Here is a 26584-nt window from a genome sequence, read left to right on the forward strand (position 1 = left end):
ACAGAGGAAGAAAAGTCTGTAAGAAGGTCCAGAAATTACATGCTTGTCTTAAAAGAGATTGCTAAATTAAGTACAAGGTTGAATAACTTTATTTTAAAATAATCTGAGTACATTTGTTAGACTCTGACAAAATAAAGTGAAATTTGTGTCTACCGTATTATTTAGATGAATTATACTGCAAGAACTTCATCTAAAACCTTCTTGTGCAAAGTGCTTCTTTGAAACCACCTAATGAGAAATAATGATACCTAATCTGGACAATATCTGTGAATAGAACCTCTTCTAACTTGCATGTAAGTGGAGCAGATACAAATTCTAAGCAATTAGAATTTTCTTTCTTATATACAAAATAGAATCCCACAGAGTTCATATACAAAAGCATTAAGATGGTGAGGGGAAAGTAGACTGACAACTATCCTGCCCATCCAATTAAAAAATGTTGTTCTAATTGTAACTTTCCAAATCAGTAGACCATTTAATAAAACTTGGGATAGTTCCAACAGCGTCATTTCTTAATTAATACAATGAAGACTAACACTGAAAGAATTATGTTTTCATTTATCAGAATGTTTTCATACAAAAGTCACATTTCTGTTATGTCTAGAGAAAAAAAACATTGGTAGATTTTCTGTCAATCTGCTGAGTTACATGAAAGTTTTTCAAGTACTAAAATACACAGAAGGAGGACACAAAAATAAAGCACAGAAATCATGTTAAAATGCTGTTGAGATTGAAAGCATTCTTAACTTCGAAGATTTCATTATTATTACTACTATTTTACCATTACTCTTTGCAAGTAAATGTCATAGGCTGTATGATGTTGCTGTGATATTTGTCTGCTATTAACTGGAGACTCTAGTCAAACAAAGGAAGGAAATGTGGAGACCAATTTTCTTGTTTACATAGCTGTATTGATTTCATTAGACTTATGTCAGTGGAAAATATAGGTTTCTGTTTAGATAAAAAAAGAAGCCATAATATTAGCTTTTATTAAAACATCTTTTATCCTCAGCACTAAAGAGGAGTGACAGGATCTACTTCTACATCTAACAAATTACATAACTCAAACTTGGGTTTGCCAGTTCCATCTTCAGTCATTTCTTGTGTGTCTGTGTATCACAAAGAAGGCTCATAGGAACACTGTAAATCTTGAGTGTGAAATTATTTTTTGCTGTGATACAGAAATTTATGCCACAGTTAAGCCTCTCTGTTTATCAGAGACCACATACAAAGGAAAGTGGTTCAAAAAAAAAAAAAAAAAAAAAAAAAAAAAAAAAAGAAGAAGCTAATGATACACTCCCATATTTTTCATCTATGCTTCAATTCATTAAGCAGTCCTGGGGAAAAATGGTGCAGTGGGAAATGCTCCAGTCTCTGTGTATGATGGGCCAGGGAATGTGAAAGGCGTACTTTGGAAAAAGGTGCACTGCATCTTGAGCTTGTGAACAGGTTTCTCAGAGTTATTTGTTCACAGTAGTTCTCAGATAGATTTTCATTTACAGAAGCAGGAAAGAAAGAGCTTAAAGAGTTCTCCAGAGCATGCCAGGCTTATGAAGTTAAATAAGGGCTGGGCCAGCTGAAAATTGTGCTGTTATTGTTGCTGTTGTTTAGAAATGATCATTGTAAAAACTAATCTTAGGCATTCTGTTTTAAATAAAAAGGATTTTTACAAATGAAACTGTATGTGAACCCACATAAATGGAGAGCAGCTGTATTCAATTACGTTTGCTCCTAGATTCTCGATTCCCATTTAGAGAAACTGCCCTTGTGAAGATGATGGGCAATTTTCTTTCAGCGATAGCTGTCACTTGGATCTGTTCCTAAACTCAAACTGGGAGTTGTGTTTCATTACACTGGCTGTGTTCATGATGAGGATCATCTGTGGCTTGAAACAGAAGTGAGAACAAAGATAATTCATTCAAAAGATGGTCACTAGAAGTTCCAGTCTTATAATATTCCAGCAAAGTGCTTCAACACCACTTTGTGATTTTAAATACATTTATTACTGTTTATCTGCTTTCCACAGAATTAACCTGCCTACAAAAACAGCAGACAGAAAGCCAAGTACATTTGCAGTACTAATTTCTACAATTCTGCAACAGAAGGCCTCAGCTTTATCTCTGAAAGTCGGACCATAGTTGTACATCTCATTCATTGCTGCTATTCTTTCCAGTTTAAAAGCTGCTGGAATAACTTTGCCCCCAGGAACAGAGTGCTGTGACCAGTTACTCCAGATACAACATCTGCTGCTGCATGCAGCTGCCAGGCAATAGCAGGTTGGCTGTAACATTTTCCACGTCATGAAATTATTACTCAGTCCACTGATTTCCAGATCAGTGTCAGAGTTCCTGGCTACTTTCCCCATAAAGAGACCCAGATATTCCTTTGAAGACTCTGACTGCCACTCTTCAAGTCACTGATGAAAAAATACTTTGGCTTTTGTCAGTGTTGCTTGTCAGTTGGACAAATGAAAGGATGAAACGTGTCTTAGTAGCGTTAGGAATTGCTTTTCAAGAAAGGAGACAGGTGCAATTAAACTCTTTTAAAGCCTTATTATTTCTTAAATGAAAATCTGATCATGTGGCTGCTTGAGTTGATGTTTCAGCCCACTCTCCATGTAGTATCTTCAGAATCTCTGTCTGCTAATAAAAACCCACTCCCTTAACAGGAAAGGAAGTTTGGAAAATATGGTTTGAAAATATGGTTTAAAAAACGTTGTTTTTACTCTGTACTCACAATTGAAACAGGAGTGCAGAAAAACACACCTCTGGATATAGATATGTGTTTTTAGATGTAGAACTGTTACTGTGAGCAGAAATTGCAAGTGGTTTGGGCGGAACTAAATTCCCTCTTTCTAGGTTGAGTAAAAGCTGAAAGAAAGAAATGGTCTACAATATAGTAGTAGAAGAAATGGATGGTTTGCAGGACCACCTATTAATAATAGAATTTTAAATAAGCATAGAAAAAGTTATAAAGAAAGTCAATTCTTTTATAAAGGCTTTCATAAGAACACTTACTAAAACAATCCACTGCCAAAGCAGGTTAAGATCATTAATATACTCTTCTGTAACAGTAAGTACACCATTTATTATCTATCATCCATCTTCTCCATATTAATGGAAATAAAACATCCATGTTCATGAAAGGGTATAGGCTTAAAGATCAGCTAGCTCCAACCCCCCCTGCCATAGGCAGGGTTGCCAGCTGCTAGATCAGGCTGCCCAGGATTCCATCCAGCCTAGCCTTGAATGCCTCCAAAGAGAGGGCATCCACAACTTCTCCTGGAAGCCTGTGCCAGTGCCTCACCACCCTCTGTATAAAAAATTTCTTCCAAACTTCTAACCTAAATTTCTCCTCTTTTAGTTCAAAGCCATTCCTCCTTATCCTATCACTATCAGACGGTGTAAATGTTGATCCTCCTCCTTCTTGTAAGCTCCCTTTGATCTTCCTGGAGTCTTCTCATCCAAACTAAGCAGACCCAATTCCCTCATGCTTTCTTCACAGAAGAGGTGCTTCAGCTCTTTGATCATCTCCTCTAGACCTGCACCAACAACTCCACATCCACCTTTCTGTACTGGGGTTCCCAGGCTTGAACACAGTACTCCAGATGGGGCCTCAAAAGTGCAGAGTAGGGGGGGAAAATCACCTTCGTTGCACTGCTAGCCACCCCTCTTCTGATGAAGTCCAGGATACTGTTGGCCTTCCAGGCTGCAAGAGTAATCTGCTTTAAAATCTGTCTAACCTTTCTCTTCATTTCTCGTTTGTCACTGGTATGAATATACACACCGCATTTGGAACCACAGCAGTTGCAGGTGAATCCAAGACTGCTTGAATTTACCTATCTTGAATATCAGCAACATAAAACTGTGGACAATAAAGGTTCTGCAAGTTCTTTGAATTCCATTCTCAATTTCAGTCTGGAAGGGGAAAAATTGTTTATCAAATCTTAATAACTATGGAAAAAAACAAAGCTAATCAATTAGTTGTGGGCATAGAGGACCCTTTTCCTTCTGTTGGACTCTTCAGCTGCCACAGGGTCATGTCTGACCCCATTAGAGATGAGCAGTGAAATCTCTAGTGTTCCAGCTGGTACATTCCACGCCTGTTCTCTAGGAACACCTAGAGTGTTCCCACTACAGTTAGTCATGGAAGTTTATGCATAGTTTACTTTCTCTACCCTTGTTAATCACAGACATATTTAACAACAACAAAAACTAAGACATTCTTAAAAATTCACTAAAATTGATTTTCCTCTATTCTGCAAAACCAAAGGCGAATATGTGTCAAGCAACTCTTTGATAGGAATTCATGCCACATTCTGTTTTCCTTTGCATACAACACAGGCTCCAGATACACTAAGAAAGCCCAAGGCAATATGAAAGTGTCTGAGGTCAGAACTGCTATTTGCAAATAAACAGCAACAAATACACTTCCTGCCCTGACTGAGTTATAAATGTTTTGAGATTTTGATTCAGTTGTGTGCTGGCTTCCTACTTTTTTCTCCTACTTTGAAAACCAGCAACAAATGGCAAAAGAAATGTAACCAGCACTGCAAAGAGAATGGCAGTACTGGGATTTCACTCTTCTCTGCACTCTCAAGGTACAGCAGGCAGATAAAAAGGCCACTGAGGAGGAGAGGGGATCCAATGGATCACTCTCTTCTTTGTTTCTAACTCCTTGAAAAAATCACCTATTACCCAAAGAGAAAAAACAGTTCCTTCCAAAGCACCTGGAAACATCTTGGAAGGGAAATAGGGCAGAGCAAGGGAAATTAAAGCAAGGGAAATTAAAAGGACAGGAGAGACATTGTATCTGCTTTTCTTCATTACTTACAGAATAATTTATTTTTCTATTGCTTACATAATACCAAAAAAAAAAAAAAAAAAAAAAAAAAAAAACAGATACAGAGATGGACTTCTGTCTTCAGGCCTTTCATCTTCTGAATAAGTGTTTCCAACATCTGGTCCAGAAGGTGGATCTGACCCAGAAAGCATCATTGAAGATCTGCATACTGAGCGACTATGTATGTTGTTTAGCTTGGGACAGGAGATGGAAATGAAAGTGTGTCTGAACTGATTGGCAGGGAAACACCAAGATAACTATCTTTGGCACTAGTGACAGACAACTATGTCTGTCCAACTCTGAATATGAACATCACTAGTGATTACATATCAGCCACTTGAAAAAGCCATCACTCTGGCAGGATGAAAAGTATCTCTCCTGAAATAACATTCAACTCAGATGCCATGGCTCTCTAGAGGAATATTCAATTAGAGTCTCAAAATTCTGTGGTCCCCCTCAGCTCCAATTGTTATTATACTTATCAGGACAGCATGAAATAGTGCAGTATACATAAAATTAAAAATAGAGGGGAAAAGCAAAAAAAGCAAAAAAAAAAAAAAAAAAAAGATAAGAAAGAAAAAGTACAGAAATTCAGTAAGACATCTTGGCTATTCATCTAGAAGGAATATAATTTCATCACTGAGTCAAAAAATTTGCTCTAAAATTCAAAGAAAAGAAGGCATACCATACATAGGAAATAAGCTTGGTGGCTTAATACAAAGAAACATTGGAAGATACTGTTCAGTGAATGGTCCTTCACAGTCAACATACAATTTTTCTTTCTGATGGAATATTCTAAATCTGTGAAGAAGAGTGGTGAAATAAACTAATAGACAAGGCTTGACTGGATGCGAAAGTGGTAAACTCATGTAGTGAATTATTGTAATAGCAGTATCAGGGCAAATTTTGTTCTCAGAATATGAAGACAAGATTGTGAAATTCCCCATATGGCATACACACAGAAGCTGGTGTAATGAAACCAAAATACCAACCATGTTTTTCTACTGTGCTATAAAACAAGACCACAGGATTGAAAGGTGAATAAAGGAAGTCACATTAGTCTTTGAGTATCAATATCTACTGATGCCAACCACATCAAAGGGCAATATTCCTGCAAATTTGCCATCAGAGTATTTCTGGAAGGAACAAGGGGGATGTTAGTCATACAGTGCATGGATAACCCTCTTGCCAGTTACAGTAGACCTGACCAGGAAGGAGTGCATAGACTGGAATATGATTTCCACTGACCAGACCCATACTATGCATCTCAGCCCCCCAAAAAGTTACCTGGGATCTTCTCTCCTGTAGTGCTGGTCAACTCTGAACTCCAACAAAGTTGATTCTACTACTGACAAGAAATACAAGCCAAACAAGCAAAAAACCTCAGCTATTTCCCTCCCCATAAATGTGTACTGATTTTTTTTTACTACTTTTAATGCAGATGAGTGAATTTTAGTTTTTGAGAATACAGTGGTAATGCTGCTTCAATACTCCACCTAGATGAAGGGACAACTACAAAAATTGCTTTTTGAAAAAACATTTATCACTTAACATTTGCATTTTTAAACTGATACATGAGGTGCTATCATTAGAGATCTCTCGGGTTTGTTTATCCTGTCAGCACCTCTTTGCAGCAAAGCACTAGCAAAACTTTCAGCTTGCATGACATTAACAGGAACATAACAACTGAATTTGCAGTAAACTAATAAAATTGGAGGAGCTTTCAGTTTGTATAACTGCCCCAAGAAACAATACCAAGCATATTGAGATCACACCACTGATCAGAAAATTCACCTTTGGGGTAGCAAGCACTGACATGAACATCGGTCCTCAGATATTTCTTGTGTAACTAGATTTATATTGCTGACTAGAGAGTCTATAAATCAGTTTCTCCATAAAGTCATAGGTGCCAAATACAAATAGTTTTCTTATAAACCCATTCTTGATCTTCTCATATTAGTATTGGACTTCTTAGCTACATTGTTGCTAAAATAAGTTGCTCTTTTTTTCCTACAGAATTTGCCAAACCCACTGCTGGAATGCATCTGTATTATCCTCTTACTAGCAGAATTCCTGTAACATTCCCATTGACCTAATTGAAGTTTTTGGCCTGAAAAGATGACACGTTTGTGTGAATCTGGTAAAGCTGTTTAAGCGGGGACACAAGAAATGAAGTGCCCATGTGACCCCTTTCATCAAGATCCAGACTGAATCCCCTTAGGAATGTGATGGCATTTCTTCTTGCTTTTCTCTAAAATCCTATTCTAAGCCTCTTTAAAGAAAAAAAAAAAAAAACTCCAAAATCTGACAGAAATAGCCCAGAAACTTAAGTAAAGACAGCTGGAAAGATGAAAGAGTGATAATGTTTAGATGCAAACCAAGTGACGTGTTCCAGCAACTGGCAGGGGCTAAATTTTGTCCCAGAAATGTATGCCATTCAATCTGCCATTAAAGGATACAGTGTTAGTGGGGAAATCTCAGAAACCACAACACAATTACACTGTTTTAAGTCTCTATTTGGACAGCATTATCTCTACTTGGAGTAAAACTGTTTTGGTATTTATACCCTTCAGCGTGATACTTGTTACAGCAAATATTCTTCCTCATAGTAGGAGAAGAAAAACATTACAGGACACAACAAATTGTTTAGCAACAGTTTAAAGCCTTGATAGAAACTGCACACCACTAGTAGGTGAGCAGTTCAAATGCAGCAATATCACATGAAAGAAAGCATACAGTCTTACATTCCTTGTGTTAGATTCAAAATGCAGTTAATAGAGTCTCCATACCAATGTGACTCCTACTTTTGCCCTTGCTGCTAAAAAGTGGGCAAAATCCCATCTTTTGGCAGAGGCTGTTCCTTTGACTTGTGACATTTGATGTCCTCCAATCTGCCAAAAACCCCATTTAGAGTTTTCCCACTTCTTGATGTCATGAGGCTCAGTCAAAAAAAATAATTAATGGTTAAAAATTAAATATCATGGTTGGACCCGATGATCTCAAAGATCTTTTCCAACCTAAATGATTCTATTATCTTACAAAACTGTAAGATGCATAGATGACCGTGTCTCTGCTATATCTACATACTCTGTTTCCAACATATTTCTGGATTTCATATAAATTCTTAATTTCCTAAAGCTCCAGTCGCCACAGTTGCTTCCTTACCTGCACAGACCTTCCCGTCGTAGATCTCACACACCCAATCTTGGCACTCGCATAGCGGCCCATAATATTTGCCAGCCTCCGTCACTTGGCAGATGCAGACCCCGCAGTCACACCTGCCCCTGCCGCTACACAGTGGGCCCCCTGGGACACGGCACCGGAGCTCTGCTTCAGAACGGGGCAGGAGGCACAAAACAGGGCTGCCCGAGGAGCTCCTGAGAAGGACAGCCAAGAGAAGAAGCTGTGGTCAGAGCCAGGTGCTAATGAGCAAACCACCCCGCTGCCACAGCTTCAGCCATTCCACACAACTTCGTTTTTAATGCCACAGCTTTGTTTATGCTTTCAAACTACCATTTTCCTGAAATGACTTGTTTTTAACCCTTTTTATCAGAAATATCCTTGTTATCTGCAGGAACGCTTAGGTTGTGTGTTAATTATCATGTTAAACTGCATTAGATTCATCTCTTTCACACATACCTGGTATCTGCACATATATATACTACACATATAATTTGATTATCTGTTATAAAGCATTTTGGTCTGGATTATTCCAAAAGCTTTACAAAAGACAGAACTTCTAAGCAGCAAAACCAGAACACAGAATATCAAAAAGCAATTTATGGTTGATTCTACTAGAGTTATATTTGTGAAAGTAATCATTTTGCAGTCTTCTGGTTGTCAGAGATAGGGGATCTATGCTTTCATCAGAACAGAAAACAGCAGTAATCACTGATTTCCATGTACAAATTCAGTGGCTGTGATTTTATTAAATTCAGGAGAAAACACATGCAAGATCTGAGGATTTGCTGTTCTGCCATGCAGTTCTGCCATGCAGTGGAGATAAGAACTTGCAGGACATACACAAGGAGAATCAGATGCTGCCTCACCAGGATCAGGATTGCAGGAAACAGAACAAAGAACAAGGCCAAGTGACAAGTGCCAAAAGCAGGTGTTCACCATGCTAGGGAAGGCTGACGACTGAGGTTGGTATTATCCACACTCCTCAGACACTAGATGTTATAGGTTTAAGACAGAAGAGCTGCTGACTATAAGCATAGGCAGGTGCTGGCCCTGATGGAGGCAAAGACCTAAAGGAGAATAAGGTTCATCACGCTGCTACATTGAGACAGTGGAGCACACATAGTTTGCAGTCATGCTCCCTCTCTACTCAGCAGCAGAATTTCAAGGTTTGGGCATAAGCAATAATCCCTATCCAACTTTTCCCTCTTCAGTGCATGAAAGTTCTCTATCTCAGACACAAAATACCTCATACCTGCACAACATTCTGCTTTCTCCACATCCAGACCCATCACGCATCCCCTAAGGTGAGTGATAACCCCCCCCAGTGCACTTACCACAGGGCTGGGGGGGTGGCGGGCCGCAGACTGGGCAGGGAGCCCACCGACACCATCAGCAGCACCAGTCCCAACAACCCCCGCATGTGCATTGTGCCGGCCGTGCTCCTGCTGCCTCCCTTGGATTAGATGGACAGACAACGGATGGACAGACAAATGGACGGACAGAGCCGCTGGGCGTGTGGAGAGCTGTGAGTTGGACAAGCCCAGCTCCAGGGCTGCTCCCCCCGCGCTGCAGTGGCGGTGATTAGCTGCCTGGGAGCGGGATTTGGGCAGCGCTCTGGGAGGGAAGCCGGTGCCAAACCCTGAAGTTTACAGTCTAGGCAGGGGAGTAATTAGAAACAGTTGCGCAGCCAGATGGTTTATTTTGATGTTTTAAAAGTGGCCCGCACACAGATGTGAGTGAACTGTCTCAGTCTCAAAGTGCAGGCACCGTAAATATTTGAGGTATGTGTATCCCCATGTCCTTTGACGGATGGCTGTTTGGGATGTGCCCTGTAAGGCAGCAGGGAAAGCTGTATGGCAGAGGGATTGGGACTGATGCTTCCCTGCAGCCCCAGACTGAGAGGCAGTGCAGCAGATCCAGGTCACAGGCTGGCACCAGGCTGGGTGAGCACCGATGTATAAACATCAGCAGTGAGCTGATGCCCGGCAGCTCATTAACACACATAGCACAGTGCTTCAGAGCATCAGCATGGAAGTTTAGAAGTGGCTTAAAACTAACTTAAAAGAAGGGAGATACATACCAAATGAGTAAAATTTGGCAGGAATGACCATGTGCATTTCTTCAGAACTGAGAGTTCAAAACATCTCTCCTGTGAGGAGAGGCCAAGAGCTGGGACTGCTCAGTCTGGTGAAGAGGAGGCTCAGGGAGATCTCATCAATGCCTATAAGTGCCTGAAAAGAGGGTGCATAGAGGATGCAGCCAGGCTCTTTTCAGTGGTGCCCTGTGCCAAGACAAGAGGCTGTGGGCAGAAACTGTATCCCAGGAGGCTCCCTCTGAACACCAGGAGCAGTGCTGTGCTGTGCGGGTGCCGGAGCACTGGCACAGGCTGCCCAGAGGCTGTGGGGTCTCCTCCCTGCAGCTCTCCAGAAGCCACCTGGCCGTGGGCCTGAGCACCTTGCTCTGGGTGGTGCTGCTGGAGCAGGGGCTGGAGAAGGTTGGTCCAGAGCTCCCTGCCAGCCTCAGCCACTCTGTGAGTCCAGGGTTGACCTGGGGAATTGCTGACTGTCTGATAGATACCTGTAGTGGAAAGCTCATAAGAAAGAAAACAAACTTCCACCACCTAAGATGGTACAGCATAGTTGTCCTTACCTACACATCCACATGGGCAGTTTTGAAACATTTTGTAGAAGATTTAATTGGTTCCAGAGGGTGTTTTATAGGCTAAATTCTTCAGTAGCTTTCAAAAAACAAGTAACTTTTGTTTTATTCTTATGTTATGTACTGGAATAGCACAGATTATACTGTTCTAGAAAACTTTAAAATTATGTTTTAAAAATCTAAGAGATACTGCCTTTTCCAAAAGTGTAATTGGGTTTAACATATTGAACTCAAGTATACAGTTCCCAAGATTCCTGCTAACATAAGTAATTCTGCCAGCGATCCTTCTGTGAACAGTAAGTCAATCAATTGACTTGGCTCTATTGGTTTTATAGATGCCAAAGAACCTTTTTAAGTCCAGTTTGGGGCCTATAACGTCCAATTTTCAGAATAGTACCCTTTCATTTTGAAATATACACTTTCATTGAAACACAGAAGAATAGACAAGAACGAGGGCTGCTCCAAAAGTAATGCCTCCTATTTTATAATGTTGGCCCACAGTATCAGAGGCAGGTGGTGGCAATATGGCAGTAGAGGCTGAACCATCCCACCAATATTCCATCACATTTTGTTGCTAGGCAACAAATGACAACAGAGGAGCAATCTGACAATGGCATACAACATGGAAGCGCATATGAAGCCACGATGTAGAACTGAATTTTTCCATTAAAAAAAAAAAAAAAAAAGGCACCTATTGACATTCATCAGCATTTGGTGAACCAAACAGAGACCAAACAGTAGATGTCAGCACAGTGAGAAGGTAGGTGGTGCATTTCAGCAGTGACAACAGCAATGTGAAGAACAAGCCACAGTCCAAACAGCAATGCACAGCTGTTATACCACAAAATGAAGAGGGTCTTAATCACTTTATCTGCACAAATCAGCTATTGGTGGTTACAGTGTTGAAAAAAACAGTGTTTTTTAGCTGAGAATTTGCTCTATCAGAGTAAACAGACAGTGTTATGCTTTTTATCTGTTATATCTCACAGAAATAAATAAGAGGCATTACTTCTGGAGCAACCAGTGTACATTCTTATTCCCTGAAGATATTAAACTAAACCTGATTCCAATGTGGTATTAAACATAAGAATTTTGCCTTATTTTAACACATTACCTTGAAGTTATGGAGTCTACAACCTTGTCCTGTAGCATGAGCAAGGATATTTAGAAGGAAAAATAATTTACAGTCCTGCATCTAGCTGCTGTATGTTGTATACTAAATTTCTAACAGTTTTTCTTCTCTTTATAAGTATTATGGTCCATTGCAAAATTTTCTCATGCAACTAGTAAAAATCTGGTATTAAGACTGACCAACAGGTTTCAATCTTCCAAATATTTACCACTGCACTAAGCTCTTGCATTTGACTTTGATGGATCTAGTGAAAAGGTAAGCAAATTGGCAGGCCTTCACTTTTGAAAATCCTTGGATGCTGAAGTCCACACTTAATACAGCGATGTGTTTTGTGTTGTTGTTTTTCAAATTTATTTGTAGAGTTATATTCAATAAATAATAATAATTTAAAAATCCTAAGATCTCTACATTCAAAAAGGCAGCAGTTTTAAGAACAATGTAATTGTCAGAAGTTGTACTGCTAGAAGTGTAGAGTTTATAATAGAAATAATGGAAAGCTCTGCATTTTAAATGATAGTAATTCCCTTTTGGCACTGAATTTATCTTTAATCCACGCACTAAAATGTTGCCATCTGTTCATCCTTCTCCTTTTTTTCCTTTTGCAGACTGGTGGTGATATGTGTCTGCAAAACCTTTGAGCAGTCTGCAAACTGCAACTTAAATGTATGAGGAGAAAACATCTGTCATGGTAGGCTAACCTTATCACTTCATTATTTTTTATTTATTTACTTTTGTTGGGGTTTTAAGTAACGCATACATTTTGGCTGTGGACCTTCTGAATTTTTAGAAGGCACGGTTACACAACTCAAGAGTGGACTATTTCAAATTTGCACCCAGAGCTTGAGTTTAGTAGTTGTTTCCATATGTACTTGCCTCCAATACAATATCTCAGTACTTCTTTACCGGATTTTATCTTTTGCTTGGATCTATTATTTACTTGTTTAAGCTTAGAATGTTTGTGTGTATGCATGCATATTTATGCAAATACATACACTATGTGGTCTGAGAGGATTTTTATCAATTTAAAAGGAGACAGTCTCTTTCTAAATGAGAGCCTGACATACAGATTTGAGACTTGACGACTGTTCACTACTTTTCAGCCACTCCTAGACATAATAGTAAAGAACTTTGTTCTCCACTAGGTAACGTACACCAACACAAAGTAATGCTCATAAAATGCTACTTTTTCTACGTATTGGAGTTTCAGACTGAAACTTCAGACCTGTAGGGGTTTGGTGGATGTACCTTTAATGCATCATTATGTCATCATCTGCAGAGGTAGTAGAGAAGTGGAGAAGAGAAATTCAACACAATGCTGAGGAGGAGGAGGAAATGGAACATACTACTAATACTGAACAGCCTTCTGAAAAGTTAGCAATAGTTTTAAGTAATACTTGTCAGACAAGAAATGTCTTCAAATAAAGATGTGGAATCAAGAAAAATGATGCTGCCCAACATCTGAACATCAGTTTGAGTACATCTCTATTAGTGCTCTCATTAAAAGTTTGCAGGATTTGATATGGTGAGAGAGTGGGATGAGTCTTTCTCCTGCAATTTTATTTACCAGGAAAAGAACAAGTAGTGTAATTTCCCGTCCAAACTAATGATGGCTATCTTGTGGTTTCATAGCCTTCTAAATTGCCCTGGGCAGATGGCTTTAGGCAACTCTGCTTTGACCAGGAATTTGGACCAAACGACCTCCAAAAGTCCCTTCCATTCTCAACCATTCTGTTTTTCTGTGACTCTGATTACATACCATGCTGCTAAACCAGATTTGATTTGGTGCAGGGAAGCAGATGGACTTTTCTTACTCTTTTATTATGGCCTCATAGTGGCCAGCTTAGTTTTCCTGTCTCTCTGATTAAGGCATTAGGTTTGCAAACAAAAATTCCATGCTATTTTTAAGGACTTTTTTTTTATATTAAAAAAAACACAGAACATCTAATGAAGAACCTAAGCTTAAAAATATAACTGGAGACCACCAGAACTTGTCAAAAAATCTTCTGGGTTTCCATGGAGCCCAGTATAGTAACACTACCAGTTTTTATATGAAGAAACATTGCAGAGGCTTTCACTTACACAGCAATTTTCTAAAATTAAACAGAAGTTGAAAACCCCACAAATTATTATTTTTCTATAAAACCTGGAATGAAAAGACTTGGAAGTTCCCAGTGATTCTGTATCACTTCTGTCACACACACACACAATCACCAAACTGGATGTTTCTAAAGATCAGACTTGTGACAAGCTGTGTTAGCACCTGCAGACCAAAACATTTGACAGAGGTAACTCAAATCTAAATTAAACAGTTTGGAAATGTACACAACTGTTAAGATTCATCACTGTGCTAACTGATGGCAGCAGAGCTTTACAGAGCAGAAAACCTTATATTCTTTTTGCTAACATGACATAGAATCTGGGACAGCTGATGTATCACACAGAGAATAGAAATAGCTTTTGGAGTTACAGGATCAAGGTTAGAACAAGATTAAAGCTGAGCTGGCCTGAATGTAGCTGGCCTGGATAGTTGTGAATATAATCTATCCTAACAGTTCACAGGCCCACATTAATCAAGAGGTTATTGTTTTTTGCCTTAGTGTAAAGCTTAGCTTACACTTTCAGGTCTCAGTCAAAACTTTAAATAGTAGGTAGATTTTTTGTTTGTTTAATATGTACTAGTTAATTCCCCCAAACATCAATACTACCTTTCTTTTACAGAGGCCTTAAGGCAGCATGAGATTTTTAAGCATTAGGTTCCAAGGTGGCTCAGAATACCAGCAATAACAGTATGTTTTTAAAAGCATACTATCATGTTCTTAACCATTTAGCACTTAGTTTGGAAAGAGAATCATGTTCTGGTACTATCCACACTAACAGTATTGTTGAAGAGGCCAAGAAAGGACGTAAATGAGCGTGACATTTTTCAACATAAAAACCTCACTCTGCCAAAAGACGCTTTATTTTTCAAAGGGACAATGCTACTTGCAGCCTGGGAATCTTGACAAATCTAAAATAGTGGCAAATACAATAAAAACAATGAATGTCTATGATTTTCGTATGTTTTTAACTAGTTCCAAGACTGATTTAAAATGAAAAATCATTCTCATCTCTATAAAAGTGAGGATTTGTTCCTGTACATTTCAAAAATGACCACTGCTGACTTTTTAGAGGCATAAAAGCGTTAATTCAGGTTTCATGTCCAAGTTGAACATATGCACACCAGATTTTCCAGGCCACAGCATCCCCTCTCATATAGTTTCAGTGTTCTATCTTGCACTGGTCCTGCTGCTTGTTATTGAATCAAAAATGAAGAAATCACAAATAAACATGGGGATGAGCATTATTGCCCCTATTACCATTTTTTAATTTTAATGCCCCTATACCATTTTTTTAAAGGTAACACACATACATACACATTTATTTGTCCATTTAGGGCCCTGCTTAACACCTGGAAATTTAAAAAGCTTATTCCATGTCCTTTATTCAGTTCTTCAGTGTTGACACTAATCACAGAACAGCAGTTTTACAATCCATCCACACCAAAATCTCATGAATTCTAGCCCAACTTCTCTTGCACTCATCAGCTTGAAGTTACTCCGTGATGATTTTTGTTATGGTCATATCCTTCCAAGTGAAGGCACTTCTCATCCTGAGCCACACCAGGCAACTGGAAGAATGCTGGGCTGTTGGACCAGTTTTAATTAGGCAGATTCCTGTCACTGTGATGCTGCTCTGCATGTGCTGAGCAGAACTTCAGATTCCTGGAGAATTTTGTGTTCACAGCCATTAAGATGACTAAGGGCTTTGGATGCCTTGGGGCCAGACAGCAACTTTTTGACTCCTATCCCACGCCTAAATGATTAAATCTTCCTTTGGGTCTGAAGTTTAATTCTGAATTTCTAAATGATATTTCATGACCTTTTTTAAAAGCTCAACCATCATTCCAAAATGAATATTTCATGAATTCTTTTACTCATTACAGAATAGCTGAAATCAGATCAAGCCGTGAGTTCTTTTCTAAGTGGTTAATCAAATTCCAACAATAGCATTTCCATTAACTTCATCTCTATGGGATGTTTTAAGATTTTTGTTTCCGTTCTCTTCAACTCCTTAATAGACATATATGGATGGTGAGAACAAGAAAAGTACAAATAAAGCTCAAATACATTCAAAATAAAAGTCTGTGATTTCATTATTAATAATGTGTCTCTTCCTATTCTCAATTGCACAGAATACATATACTGCTATGGAAGCACGTATTTATATAGATACTAGCAAAGGAGAGAGCAGCAATTGAGTTCTATGAAACAGAAGAGTTGGTGCCTACAATTAGAGCTTTTCCTTCTTAACTGTTGATCTTTTGCACTGAAAATGGCAAGATAAGAGGTTCACTATTTATCTGCTTTGGTACAGCGTAGAAACCCACAACTAATTTTTATCTATATAGTTGCTTGAGTTAATTTTGTTCAAACAAACAAACAAACAAAAACACAAGCCTTGAGATCTACCCAAATTCTGCTGCAAAACACACAAAATTAGTCTTTGCATTCACCCTTTTTCTTCAGGACCTACTGAGAGGGCAAGACTAGAAAGCATGATTTGTAATCACCTTTTATGCAGGAAGATTTTACTGTGTTCATAGATCATGTTATACAAATTAAAGTGATAGGAAAGGGTGAGAATTCTCCTCCTGAATTCTTTGTATCAGTCTTTTGGAATTGTCTACAGTTTGCTTTTATTTGAAAATTTCCTCGTGGCCAATTTCAACTACATGCTGGAGCTTGAGGAATGAATAAAATTTGTTTTTCTACTCTGGATTTAGAGAGAGGAAAAATAAATTGTTATGGAGATACATCTTTCCTTTGACTTATTTTACACTATAGTAAAGTTCCACTTAACACCCAAATTCAGTCCTTATCTGTCTGTTTTTGGCTTGCTCAATAAGAATTTTCTAAATCAGAATAAAGCCAAACTATGGCCTTAAAGATAAAACAACTGATTCTTGTTGCAAAATTATATCAGCCATTGTATAAATATCTAAGTTTTCCACTTAATACTCATATACATGCAACTTAAGTTCTAAAGTATTCATAATTGCTCTGCCTGTGGCAATTATCAGTGTAAATTTGTGATTAAATGCCAAATCAAGAAATGACAAATAATAGATCTCAATTACCTCCACAGCTCTTCACAACTCTTATGATAGAACTAGGAGAAATGGTTCCAAACTAAATGAAAGGTATAAGGTATAAGGTATAAGGAAAGAGTTTTTTACAATAAGGTTAGTGAAAAATTGGAACTGGTTTCTCAGAGTTGCGATGGATGCTTGATTCATGGATACATATAAGGTCAGGCTGGAGGGGGCTCTGAGCAACCTAATTAACCTGTACATGTCCCTATTCAATGAAGGGGGGTTGGATTAATTGACCTTCAAGGGACCCTTCCAACTCAAACAGTTCTATGATTCTATGATTCTATAAATGAAATACACTACTGTTTTTCCCTTGCTCACAGAAAGCACATCAAAACATCAAGGGTTAAATCATTTTACCAGCAGTATTACCACCTGATGTCCATGTTCATGGACAGACAGTGGAAGAGAATCCAACCCTGTGCTAAAGTACTGGCCTGTCTCTATTAGTAGCCTGCAGTTCACACAAGCTGCAAAGGGGTTGGGAGGGCAAAATCTAACAGTTACCAAATATGATAGGAGATAAAAGCAGAAGTATGATATAAGTTAAGGACAGTGTGAATACCCCAGAGCTCAGACTCATTTGCAGGACAGCCAAAATGGTTCAGCAGATCGGCCAGAGCAGATGGCCTCCCAAGGTCCCTACAAAACTGAATTGTTCTATCACATATCATTTTTCACTGGCCAGTGTATCCGTATATCCACTGGAAAGCAGTTGTACAAAATCACATCTGCTTTGCATATGCTGGCTTAGATGTAGCTTTAAATTTTCTCTCTTTGCAACTATCACTTCTCATTCAAGAGATGCTATCCTCAACAGCATAACACTGCCTAGAAACTTATTCCAACTACTAAAATATAATTGAGGAGGAAAATGATTAAATATGAAGAGTATTACTTGTAAACACATTTTATTTCTAAACTCATTTGCTTACTCTTTTCTTTTCTTTTCTTTTCTTTTCTTTTCTTTTCTTTTCTTTTCTTTTCTTTTCTTTTCTTTTCTTTTCTTTTCTTTTCTTTTCTTTTCTTTTCTTTTCTTTTCTTTTCTTTTCTTTTCTTTTCTTTTCTTTTCTTTTCTTTTCTTTTCTTTTCTTTTCTTTTCTTTTCTTTTCTTTTCTTTTCTTTTCTTTTCTTTTCTTTTCTTTTCTTTTCTTTTCTTTTCTTTTCTTTTCTTTTCTTTTCTTTTTTCTGTATCAGCTGGTCATTTCCTATTAGAGACACTAATTCTGCGAACACTATAATTAGGTGCTCAGATTCACTGGAATTGCTAATGCTATTAACACAGGACACAAGCACTGACAGAACTGCATCCATAAACCTTAGGCCAGCTCCCCGACGGGCTTATTAGCTTTTTGTTGTAACAGTCACATAGATACAATCTAACAAAACTTAATGCAATTTATGCCATACGTTTCCTTTCTGTTTTCTGTGGTATTTTGCTAAGTGTTTCATTTTTCAAATCCTATTCCACATCTTTAATGCTATCATAGCAACTGTATTTGCAGGATTATCTCTTTGATTTTGCTAATTGTACAGGCTCAGAAGGCTACCAACTGGAATCATTTAAAGAGAAAGTATAATTTATTGAAATTCACTTTTTTTTTTTCCTTTTTTTCCCAAGAAAATAAAAATACAGATTGGAATGTGGTGACTTCAGTGACAGAGGTAGCTTTCCAAGTATTTATTTGAGGTATTCCTTTACAACAGGTGATGTCGGGCTCTCTCTTCATTCATTCACTCGTAGTTATTTTGGGCCTCAATGAGCCGGCACACACACTCCGAAGATCACCCTACAGGCTCAGACTGATGCTGGGAGCCGAGGAGCGGCACCGGCAGTGACAGCTGCCCCAGATGTGTCACCCCGATATGCGCTACCAGGGCTGCGTTCTGCTTCCTCGCTGCGTGATGGCTCTGCGTGAAGGCACAGGCAGCCTCAGCTCACCCTGCGGCTCCCAAACCACTGGGCTCCGCGCTTCCTAAACCCGGAGGATTCAGAACCCGGGGTGGATTTTTGCGCTATTTTTTTTTTTTTTTTGGCCTGTCTGTGCGTATGTTGCGCGGGGTTGGCCCCGTCCTCTCCTCGGCCGCTCCCCGGTGCCCGCAGGCCGCCCCACCCGCCGCCGTTGCCGAGAGACCGGGGGCGGCCGCCCGACTCCGCTCCGTTCCGCTCCCCCCGCTCCGCCGCCGAAACACCGCTAGCATCTCACACACCCGCGGGTACCGGGGCTGGCCCCTCCCGAGCGCGCCATGAAGGCGGATGCTGGCGGTAGGTTGGAGGCATCGGGCGCGGCTCGCAGTGCGGCGCTGGCTCGGTACGGTGACCCCCGGCTCCTCCCCGCTCCATCCCCGGCCCCCGGCGCATCCAGCGCCGCTGACCGCCGCCTCGCTTCCTAGGCCGCCGGCGGAACGCGCGACGAGAGGCCCGGCCGGGGCTCCGCGGATCGCCGGGGCCGCGTCTTGCCGAGCCCCGCGGTGGGAGGGAGCCAGCGCCGGGGCGGAGTGGGAGGGCGGCTGCTCGCCCGGCTTGCCGGAGCCGGGGTGCTGGCATTGCGCAGGCCGGGTGCGTGGTTAGCGCCGAGCCCGGCGTGGGGCCCGCTCTGCTGGTCTTCATCAGCCGCCGGGTGCGGGGTGGATGGAGAGAGGCTGAGCTGAAGCGCGTCTCCCTGCAGTCAGTGGTCGGTGTGTGGGCTATGCATTGGTTCGATGGAGAAGGGCATACTTGGGGTTTTGTGTTCGCATCTTTTTGTTTTAGCGCTCCTGACCTCAAAGGCACGTTTCCAGGAAGAACTGAGATTTCCGGTGGCCTTTAGGTACCCATCAACCTTTAAATCAGCTGTGATTTCTTCGGCTGTATTGTTGCATTCTGAGTCTCTCACCAAGAAAATATTCACAGGGACATAATGCCATCTAAATGCTCTTTGCATCTTCGGTTTTTGACGTGACATCTCAATTTCCCATTTCATTTTATTTCCTTCTACAGCCACCATATTCCTCCAACCCCCTAAGTGACCAAAAAAGAAATAATACCTATTAACAATAAACTATTTTTTGCTATGTAAATCACAAAATTAAGAAACATCAGTGGATGGATTAAGAAAACATCTTCTTTGAGCTGGTCTATCAGCCTGCTGCAAGTCCATGAGTGTACTTCTAGGAACATTTAGGAACAGCTGGGGGAATTCTATAATTGCCTCAGCTAGGTGCATTGTTTTTAAAATGAAATTTTAAAGCTGTAGCAATCAACAGTTTTAGGAATTCCCAGAAAAGCAGCCAACACCCGTGTGTTTTAAACTTGAAATTCTTAAATAAGATCAAGATTCTTCCCTCTTCTGTATCATATAGACTCATATATATAGGTCATTTTATTTGTTATATCTTTTCATTTTATTCTGAAGTTCAGTCCACCAAAGTTCATTCACATTTGAGATATGCCTGGAAATACTAGTTTCTAACATCCAAACTGTTTTAACTTCTTCCTTTTGGACACTGATGTCACCATAAGCACCATGTGGAGCTGCGTGGCGTCCATTCCAATCCATGTCTTTAATCACGTAGGTTTTCAGGCCTTAAACCTTCCTCCCAAGAAAGTAGTACCAAGCTTTGTTACAGGAGTTGTTTGGCTACAGGACCAAACTCAGGAAGAAGTGGGAAGTCAATGATTTTCCAGGATGAGAATGCCTTTTGGGATGTGTATCATGATGAGATAGAATTGTGAGTGGCTTCTGAAATTTGGGATTCCCTTCAATGTTACTGAGGAATTCAGGCAGTTGAAAACAAAATTTTTGATGTGTTTATGAGTAAAATAGAGGCAATGCAATTGCAAAATCAACTTATTTTTACTTTGTTACCAATACAATATTTCCATGGTTTGAGAATGACATGGTTTTCTGGTAGGTATTGAGCTTGAAATCTTTTTGGAAGAGTAAAATCAGCCTAATACGCACATTATGGGTTGAATGACATTTTAATTCCTTTTTGGTCCTTCTCTTTTTTTTTTCTTTTTTTTTTTTTTACCTCTGTATGAAGCTTCCTGTGTCAGGTTATATACTGGTAATAGTCTTGTCTTGGGAGATAATATCTCCTGGCTATGGTTTCAAACTGTATTATTTCTTCTGGTTTATTTATTTTCCCTTCCTTTATTTTCTCTGATATATCTGTGATATATTCATCTTTCATCCCTTTTTTCCCACTGTGAGGATACTCAAGCAGTTGAACAGTATGCCCAAAGAAACTGCAGTCTCCATCCTTGGTGGTTTTCAAGACTGTACAAATATGGTCAGACTTCACCACGCTTGAGCAGGAGATTAGACTAGAGACACTGTGAATCCTTCCAACATGATTTAGCCACTGATGTTGTGGTTTCTTCTTTCCATTTAATTTTTTTCCCCAAAATAAATCTTTCACAGTTTTGCCCTTTTATTCCTGGGGCATAACAGTCAGTCACTGTGTTTATGAAAATGGCAATACATTTCCAAAGTTTGTGACTGCAACATGCAAGAATTCTATTGCAGCAATGAGATCAAGTATCACAGGTCAATCTGTTTGTCATAAAGAAAAGATAAGAAGAGGGAAGAATCTTGATCTTATTTAAGAATTTCAAGTTTAAAACACACGGGTGTTGGCTGCTTTTCTGGGAATTCCTAAAATGAAAGAAAGAATTTGGAAAGGGAAAATCATTCAGTTTTTTTAAATAATTGTAACAACGCTGAAAGAATAAAATCACTACTTATTATATTTTTAATGTATTCCAATTTAAATTGTGAAAAGATGTGTATACAAGGTTGTAGGCTCCATAGCGTGTAATTAGTGGTACAACAAAATCCCAGCAACATTAAAATAATCACTTAAGCAGGCGTTATGCCAGCCTTCTGCCTACAGAGAAACTCCTTTCCACCCATGCATCATACTGGGAAGGGTGCCCTCAGGCCTTCTTTTAAAATCCTGTAAAATGTATCTCCTGCAGTTTTCATAGGAGATTATGAAATGTGGGCTGTTTTAGAAAGGATGGCTTGCTCCCTGTATCCTCTCGAAGAATAACTTGCTACCTGTCCCCTTGCTTTCATACAATGCTACAATGTGATTTCTATTTAGAGAACAACAGACCACAAAAGCAAATCCCAGAACATAGCTCTTATATTTTTTTTCTAGTATGACTCTTTACAGCTCATCACTGCGTTTCTTCACCAGCTTTGGCCTTTTAAGGGTTTTCATATAGACTAAACTGCAGTAGACTAATCTTAGGACAGTAAGTGATAGGTGGGTGGTCTGCACTGGAAGTGAACATTTGAAACAATCTAGTTGTTAAATCACACTGTGGGATCCATAGAGGGAATACACTGCCATCTGTATAATATCTACATGTAACTCCTGTGCCATCAGTGGCCATCATTACAACCACAGCATTTGAAATATCATCTTCAGTTTTGTTTTTGTTTTTATTTAACGTGGTTCCTTAATTGAAAAATGTGAAAACACAACACCTTTATAGAAAATTTTGCTGGTCATTGTCTAGGTGGATATGTGTAGGTTCTCTAGAATTGTGTCTTCTAGTTGTTGGAAGGCTTCCTATGAAAGGAACTTGTTGCATGACATGGTGTAATAGTAACGGTAGGCTTACATCTTGTTCATGTGAGGTCTGCATTTATATGCAATTTGATATTAGATTCTTCCTGCTGAATGGACTTAATCATTTTGGCTATATCTGAAAGGAGGAAGTTATATTTAAGAACTAAATATGGCGTGAGCATTGTCCTTAGCCAGAAACAACACAGGAAACATCAGGAGGAAAGAGCTATAGCCTGGACGCCTGTTGTTTTCTTTTTTCAGTTTAAGTGTTCTAGGTGCAACACTGGCAGCCTTAAGCCAATGTCAAACTTTCCTTGATTGTTGAACCCCAGCATGATAGTTTTGGTCCAGAGATCTATTGGTGGGCTCAAGCTGTCACTTCTTTATTATCTGTATCCAAATGATGTGAAGTTGTGAATGAAAGTGTTTTTTCAGATATTTCCTTCATTTTATATATATATATATATTTAATTCTTATTTGGTTTTAATAAATACTGATGTTTTGTCATCTGTTAGCAGTCTGTTGCATGTAAAGTAAGGAGGAGGGTTTTTTTGTACAGTTCATTGCATAGAATAATAATACCACACAAAGATAAAAATCATGGACATAAGCTTTTCTTTGAAACTAGTTATGAGTTAATAACATCCATAGTGTCGTGTCATGTGATTGTATCCTTTGGAATTCTGTCTTTACCCTTTAAAACTTAAGTGTGTCTGTGCTGTCATGCATATAGTTTTCTCTCCTAAAATGTTCTGGTACATGAAAATAAATCTTGAAATATCGTGTACATTCAACTGCACCCAAAAGCATGGATGGAGGGAAGAGCTAGTAGAGGAACAGGGACAATTTGCTAGGAGAGAAAAAAGATGACTATGGAAAGAAGGAAAACATCTATTTTTTCTTCAAGCATATAATGCATACTACAGCTAAGAACAATTTCTTCCTTCTTGCTGTGCATTTTTTGTTTATTTGTTTGCTTTCAATATAATATGGAAAAAATGTTTTATCATCATGCCATACGTATGGGTCTTGATGTTGTCCATTTTATATTTGGCAGATTCTATCTTCTATAGATAGTAAAAAGTTAAAAGATAATTATTCTATTGCAAGTGAACTGTTTGTGTATTTTGATTCTGGGAAGAGTTGAATTGGAACTCACACCTTCAGAGAAGAGAGAATTTGCATTGAAGAGAGTTCTTGCAAAAGGCCAGCCATGGGAAGACCTTCAGGCAGTGCTCTCAGGTGACAAAGTCAACAAACTGTGAGACAGAACTATGTTGGAAACCAGACATTGCCAATTCCAAGGATTTGTCTGATTTTTTGAACTCTCTCCATAAATCTTAGATAAGAATATCTGCTTTATTTTTCTATTTATTTTATGTGAAGTCATTTTTCAAATGGTTCTTTCTATCAGAATATTTATAAGCGCATTTTCCTGAGTTTGTAGTAGGAACTGCTTGAGCAGAATATGCTATATACAGAAAACTTTTTTTTTTAAACAAGACACAGAGTTCTCAGATTTTGATGTTGGGTAAGATCAGCTACTTTTTTTAATTTTGATTTTTGTAGGAAGTGCAAACTTCCATCAGCAGAAGTGTCTTGCGGTTAGATTGAATATCACAAACTAGCATTAAACCCTCTTCAGACTTTTTCTTAACCTGTGTGCACAGTCAGTTTTAAATTTACCAATTATTGTGCTAGTATAGTTTCATTTCAGCAGAAGCTGCAAATTTAGTGTAATGCTGATAAATCTAGTGTATTATTAAATTTAGTTCTCAGGTGGTGTAAAAGGTTGTTCATGAGGAGAGAGGGAGAGCAGGCTGACCAAATGGATCAGAAGGGGCACAGTGAGTGAATCATATTCTGTTTTGTTCTCTTCCTTTAATTTGTTTTTCTTTCTAAAAATAGAGGAGAGTTTCAAAAGCAAATAGGCTTCATTCCTGCCTGAGAAGGTTGGCATCTGTGCTACAGATTTTCATTGCTATTGTAAAGAAAATGCTCCAAAGAAATCTGAAGTGGATGTAGCCCCAGAATTCCATGGTATTTTCTTGTCTCAAAACCTGACTTTTCCCTGCACCCAATTTTTCTTAAAAAGTCTAGAGCTAGAAATATATCCTAGAGAATTTATTAGGACTTTCTTGTTAATAACAGATTGTGATCAAAGAAGGACCTAATGATGTATGTCGGAATCAATGTAGGAACTGCAGGGGTGGATTTATAGTCAGGGTTTGGGAGACCTGCAGCCTCCCCATTAGCACAGCTTGGTATGGTGCTCACTGCATGGTGCATGCTGGAAGGAGTTCCTGCACAGCTCCCTTCCTCCCATTCATCTTTCTGTTAGTTCCCCCTGACAGGAAAAGGTGCAAAATGGATTGCAGGCCAAGAGTTAAAACAAGATGTTCTTATATTCCATAAATGTTTCCTCTTTTCTGTTGGATTTATATGCATGATGGTTTACTTATTCAAAGCCACTTCTTAAAAAGAAGAATTTTGATCCCCTTATGGTTATAACATTTAAGTATGTGAACTGAATCCATTACTCACATCTAAAGTTCATGTATCCAATAAAGAAATAATAAAAAAAAAAAAGTGTCACTCGGTATAAGGGTAGATGGGGATTTCTTTAGAAGGATATGGCTCATCTTCCTACCCATCAGATTTCTAAATAAGCAATTCTGAGAAAAGCATAAAAACAACAGAGTCTCTCTAATGGCCAATTGGTAATTATTTACTTACTTCTCCAGATGGACACTTTAAGGAGTGTCCTCTTTAAAACAATTGCTCATTTTTCAAATCCTTTCATGATTCTCTTATTGATTGTACTTATCTTACTGATCCTTATTTATTGATAAGTGTTTTCTTGAGAGTATACTAGGAAATGAAGAAATGGTAAGCATAAAATTGATATTTTATTGGTTCACTGATTAACTTTTATGTATGGCTGCAAAGAATCATACATGCAGGAAACATTTTAGAGAGTGTTATTTTTTCCTTCTAAGGTCTTGAGAACTGCAGCCTCAAAGAAATTGCAGTAAACTTATTATTGTGCTAAATGTAGCCATTTTAAGATTTGATGACCTCAAAAAATACACCATTTCCAATGCTTCAAGCATTTCTAGCCATACTTGGTTTAAACAGAGAAAATAAGTTATTATATTGAGCTTGAAAACAAATAGGAGAAAGAAGGAAAATTTAATTAAGACAAAAAAGTAGTGATGTTATTTATGGGAAGGAAGTGGAAACATGAAGCTTAAGCACAAGTCTTAAAAGAGCAGACAGCTTGTATGGATATGCTTGTATTGCAACCTTCACTTGTTAGAGGAAACTATAAATCTGTCATGTTCATTTTACAGTATTTGCATATATTTATTGTCAGCTTGTAAGTTTTATTTGTATGAGGTTACTGTGATTCACTGTCCAACATGAATAAAGATGTCAGAAGTTGTCCTTTATTTTGAACCTTTACATTGTTTCTTTTTCTTAATTAAAAAAAAAAAAAAAGGACAAAAACCAAAACCACAAAACAAACAAAACCCAACAACCCAGAACTGTATAATTTTAGATCCTTCAGTTTAAGACCCTACATTATTATGGTCTATGTAAACTGAGATCACTAGTCCAGACTTTTAACTAATGGTCCAGGTTTTTAAGTGTTAGACAGCAAATACAAGAAAGATGCATATAGGCTGATCACATTGATCATGAAGTTGTCATGATCAGGAGTTTTACTAACAGCTATGAAGGAGAGTAATCCACAAGCCTCATAAAGGCTTTTAAAGAGGACTTTACATATGTAGAGACATAACTGGAAAAAGCACACAGCACTCTTCTGAGAATGGAGCAAACCCGAAACAGGAAAAAATAGAGTGGAATAGACTCAGAGGGAGCTGGAAGAACATGATTTGGTGATGCTTGCCATATTAGTGAAAAGAGTCAGCTGGGAACGTATGGGTGCCATGTGGATGAGGAGCAGCAACCTGTGTGGTGAAAAGGCCAGTTGAGGCCAACAACA

The 26584-nt window shown here is 38.8% G+C and overlaps 2 protein-coding genes and 1 long non-coding RNA gene across 6 annotated transcripts in view; 2 read left to right on the forward strand and 1 right to left on the reverse strand.

Annotated features, from left to right (window-relative positions):
* The window catches only part of ITGBL1 (integrin subunit beta like 1), a 131361-nt gene extending 121763 nt beyond the window's left edge, over positions 1–9598 (reverse strand). For both annotated transcript variants that reach the window (XM_090129210.1, XM_090129204.1), the window contains exons 1-2: positions 9360–9598; positions 8008–8219 (exon numbers count right to left, since the gene is read on the reverse strand). In XM_090129210.1, the coding sequence (XP_089985336.1) occupies positions 8008–8219; positions 9360–9451 (304 nt within the window). In that variant the 5' untranslated portion in view covers positions 9452–9598. The remainder of the gene's footprint in view (positions 1–8007; positions 8220–9359) is intronic.
* Positions 9599–11205: 1607 nt separating this feature from the next.
* LOC116242754 (uncharacterized) lies at positions 11206–13317 on the forward strand. Its single transcript, XR_004169812.2, has 3 exons — positions 11206–11443; positions 12421–12503; positions 13092–13317. It is a non-coding gene; the product is annotated as an uncharacterized LOC116242754 (long non-coding RNA).
* A 5754-nt stretch (positions 13318–19071) lies between these two features.
* NALCN (sodium leak channel, non-selective) overlaps positions 19072–26584 on the forward strand; it is a 208958-nt gene continuing 201445 nt past the window's right edge. For 2 of the 3 annotated variants that reach the window (XM_031613736.2, XM_090129232.1), the window contains exon 1: positions 19072–19272. The gene's annotated coding sequence lies outside the window, so the exon portion shown is untranslated. Of the gene's footprint in view, positions 19319–26584 lie in introns of all 3 variants that reach the window. The other variant, XM_090129227.1, reaches the window with a different exon arrangement.

This window comes from Phasianus colchicus, chromosome 1, assembly GCF_987193195.1.
Source record: "Phasianus colchicus chromosome 1, bPhaCol1.hap1.1, whole genome shotgun sequence".
Classification (NCBI taxonomy): Eukaryota; Metazoa; Chordata; class Aves; order Galliformes; family Phasianidae; genus Phasianus; species Phasianus colchicus.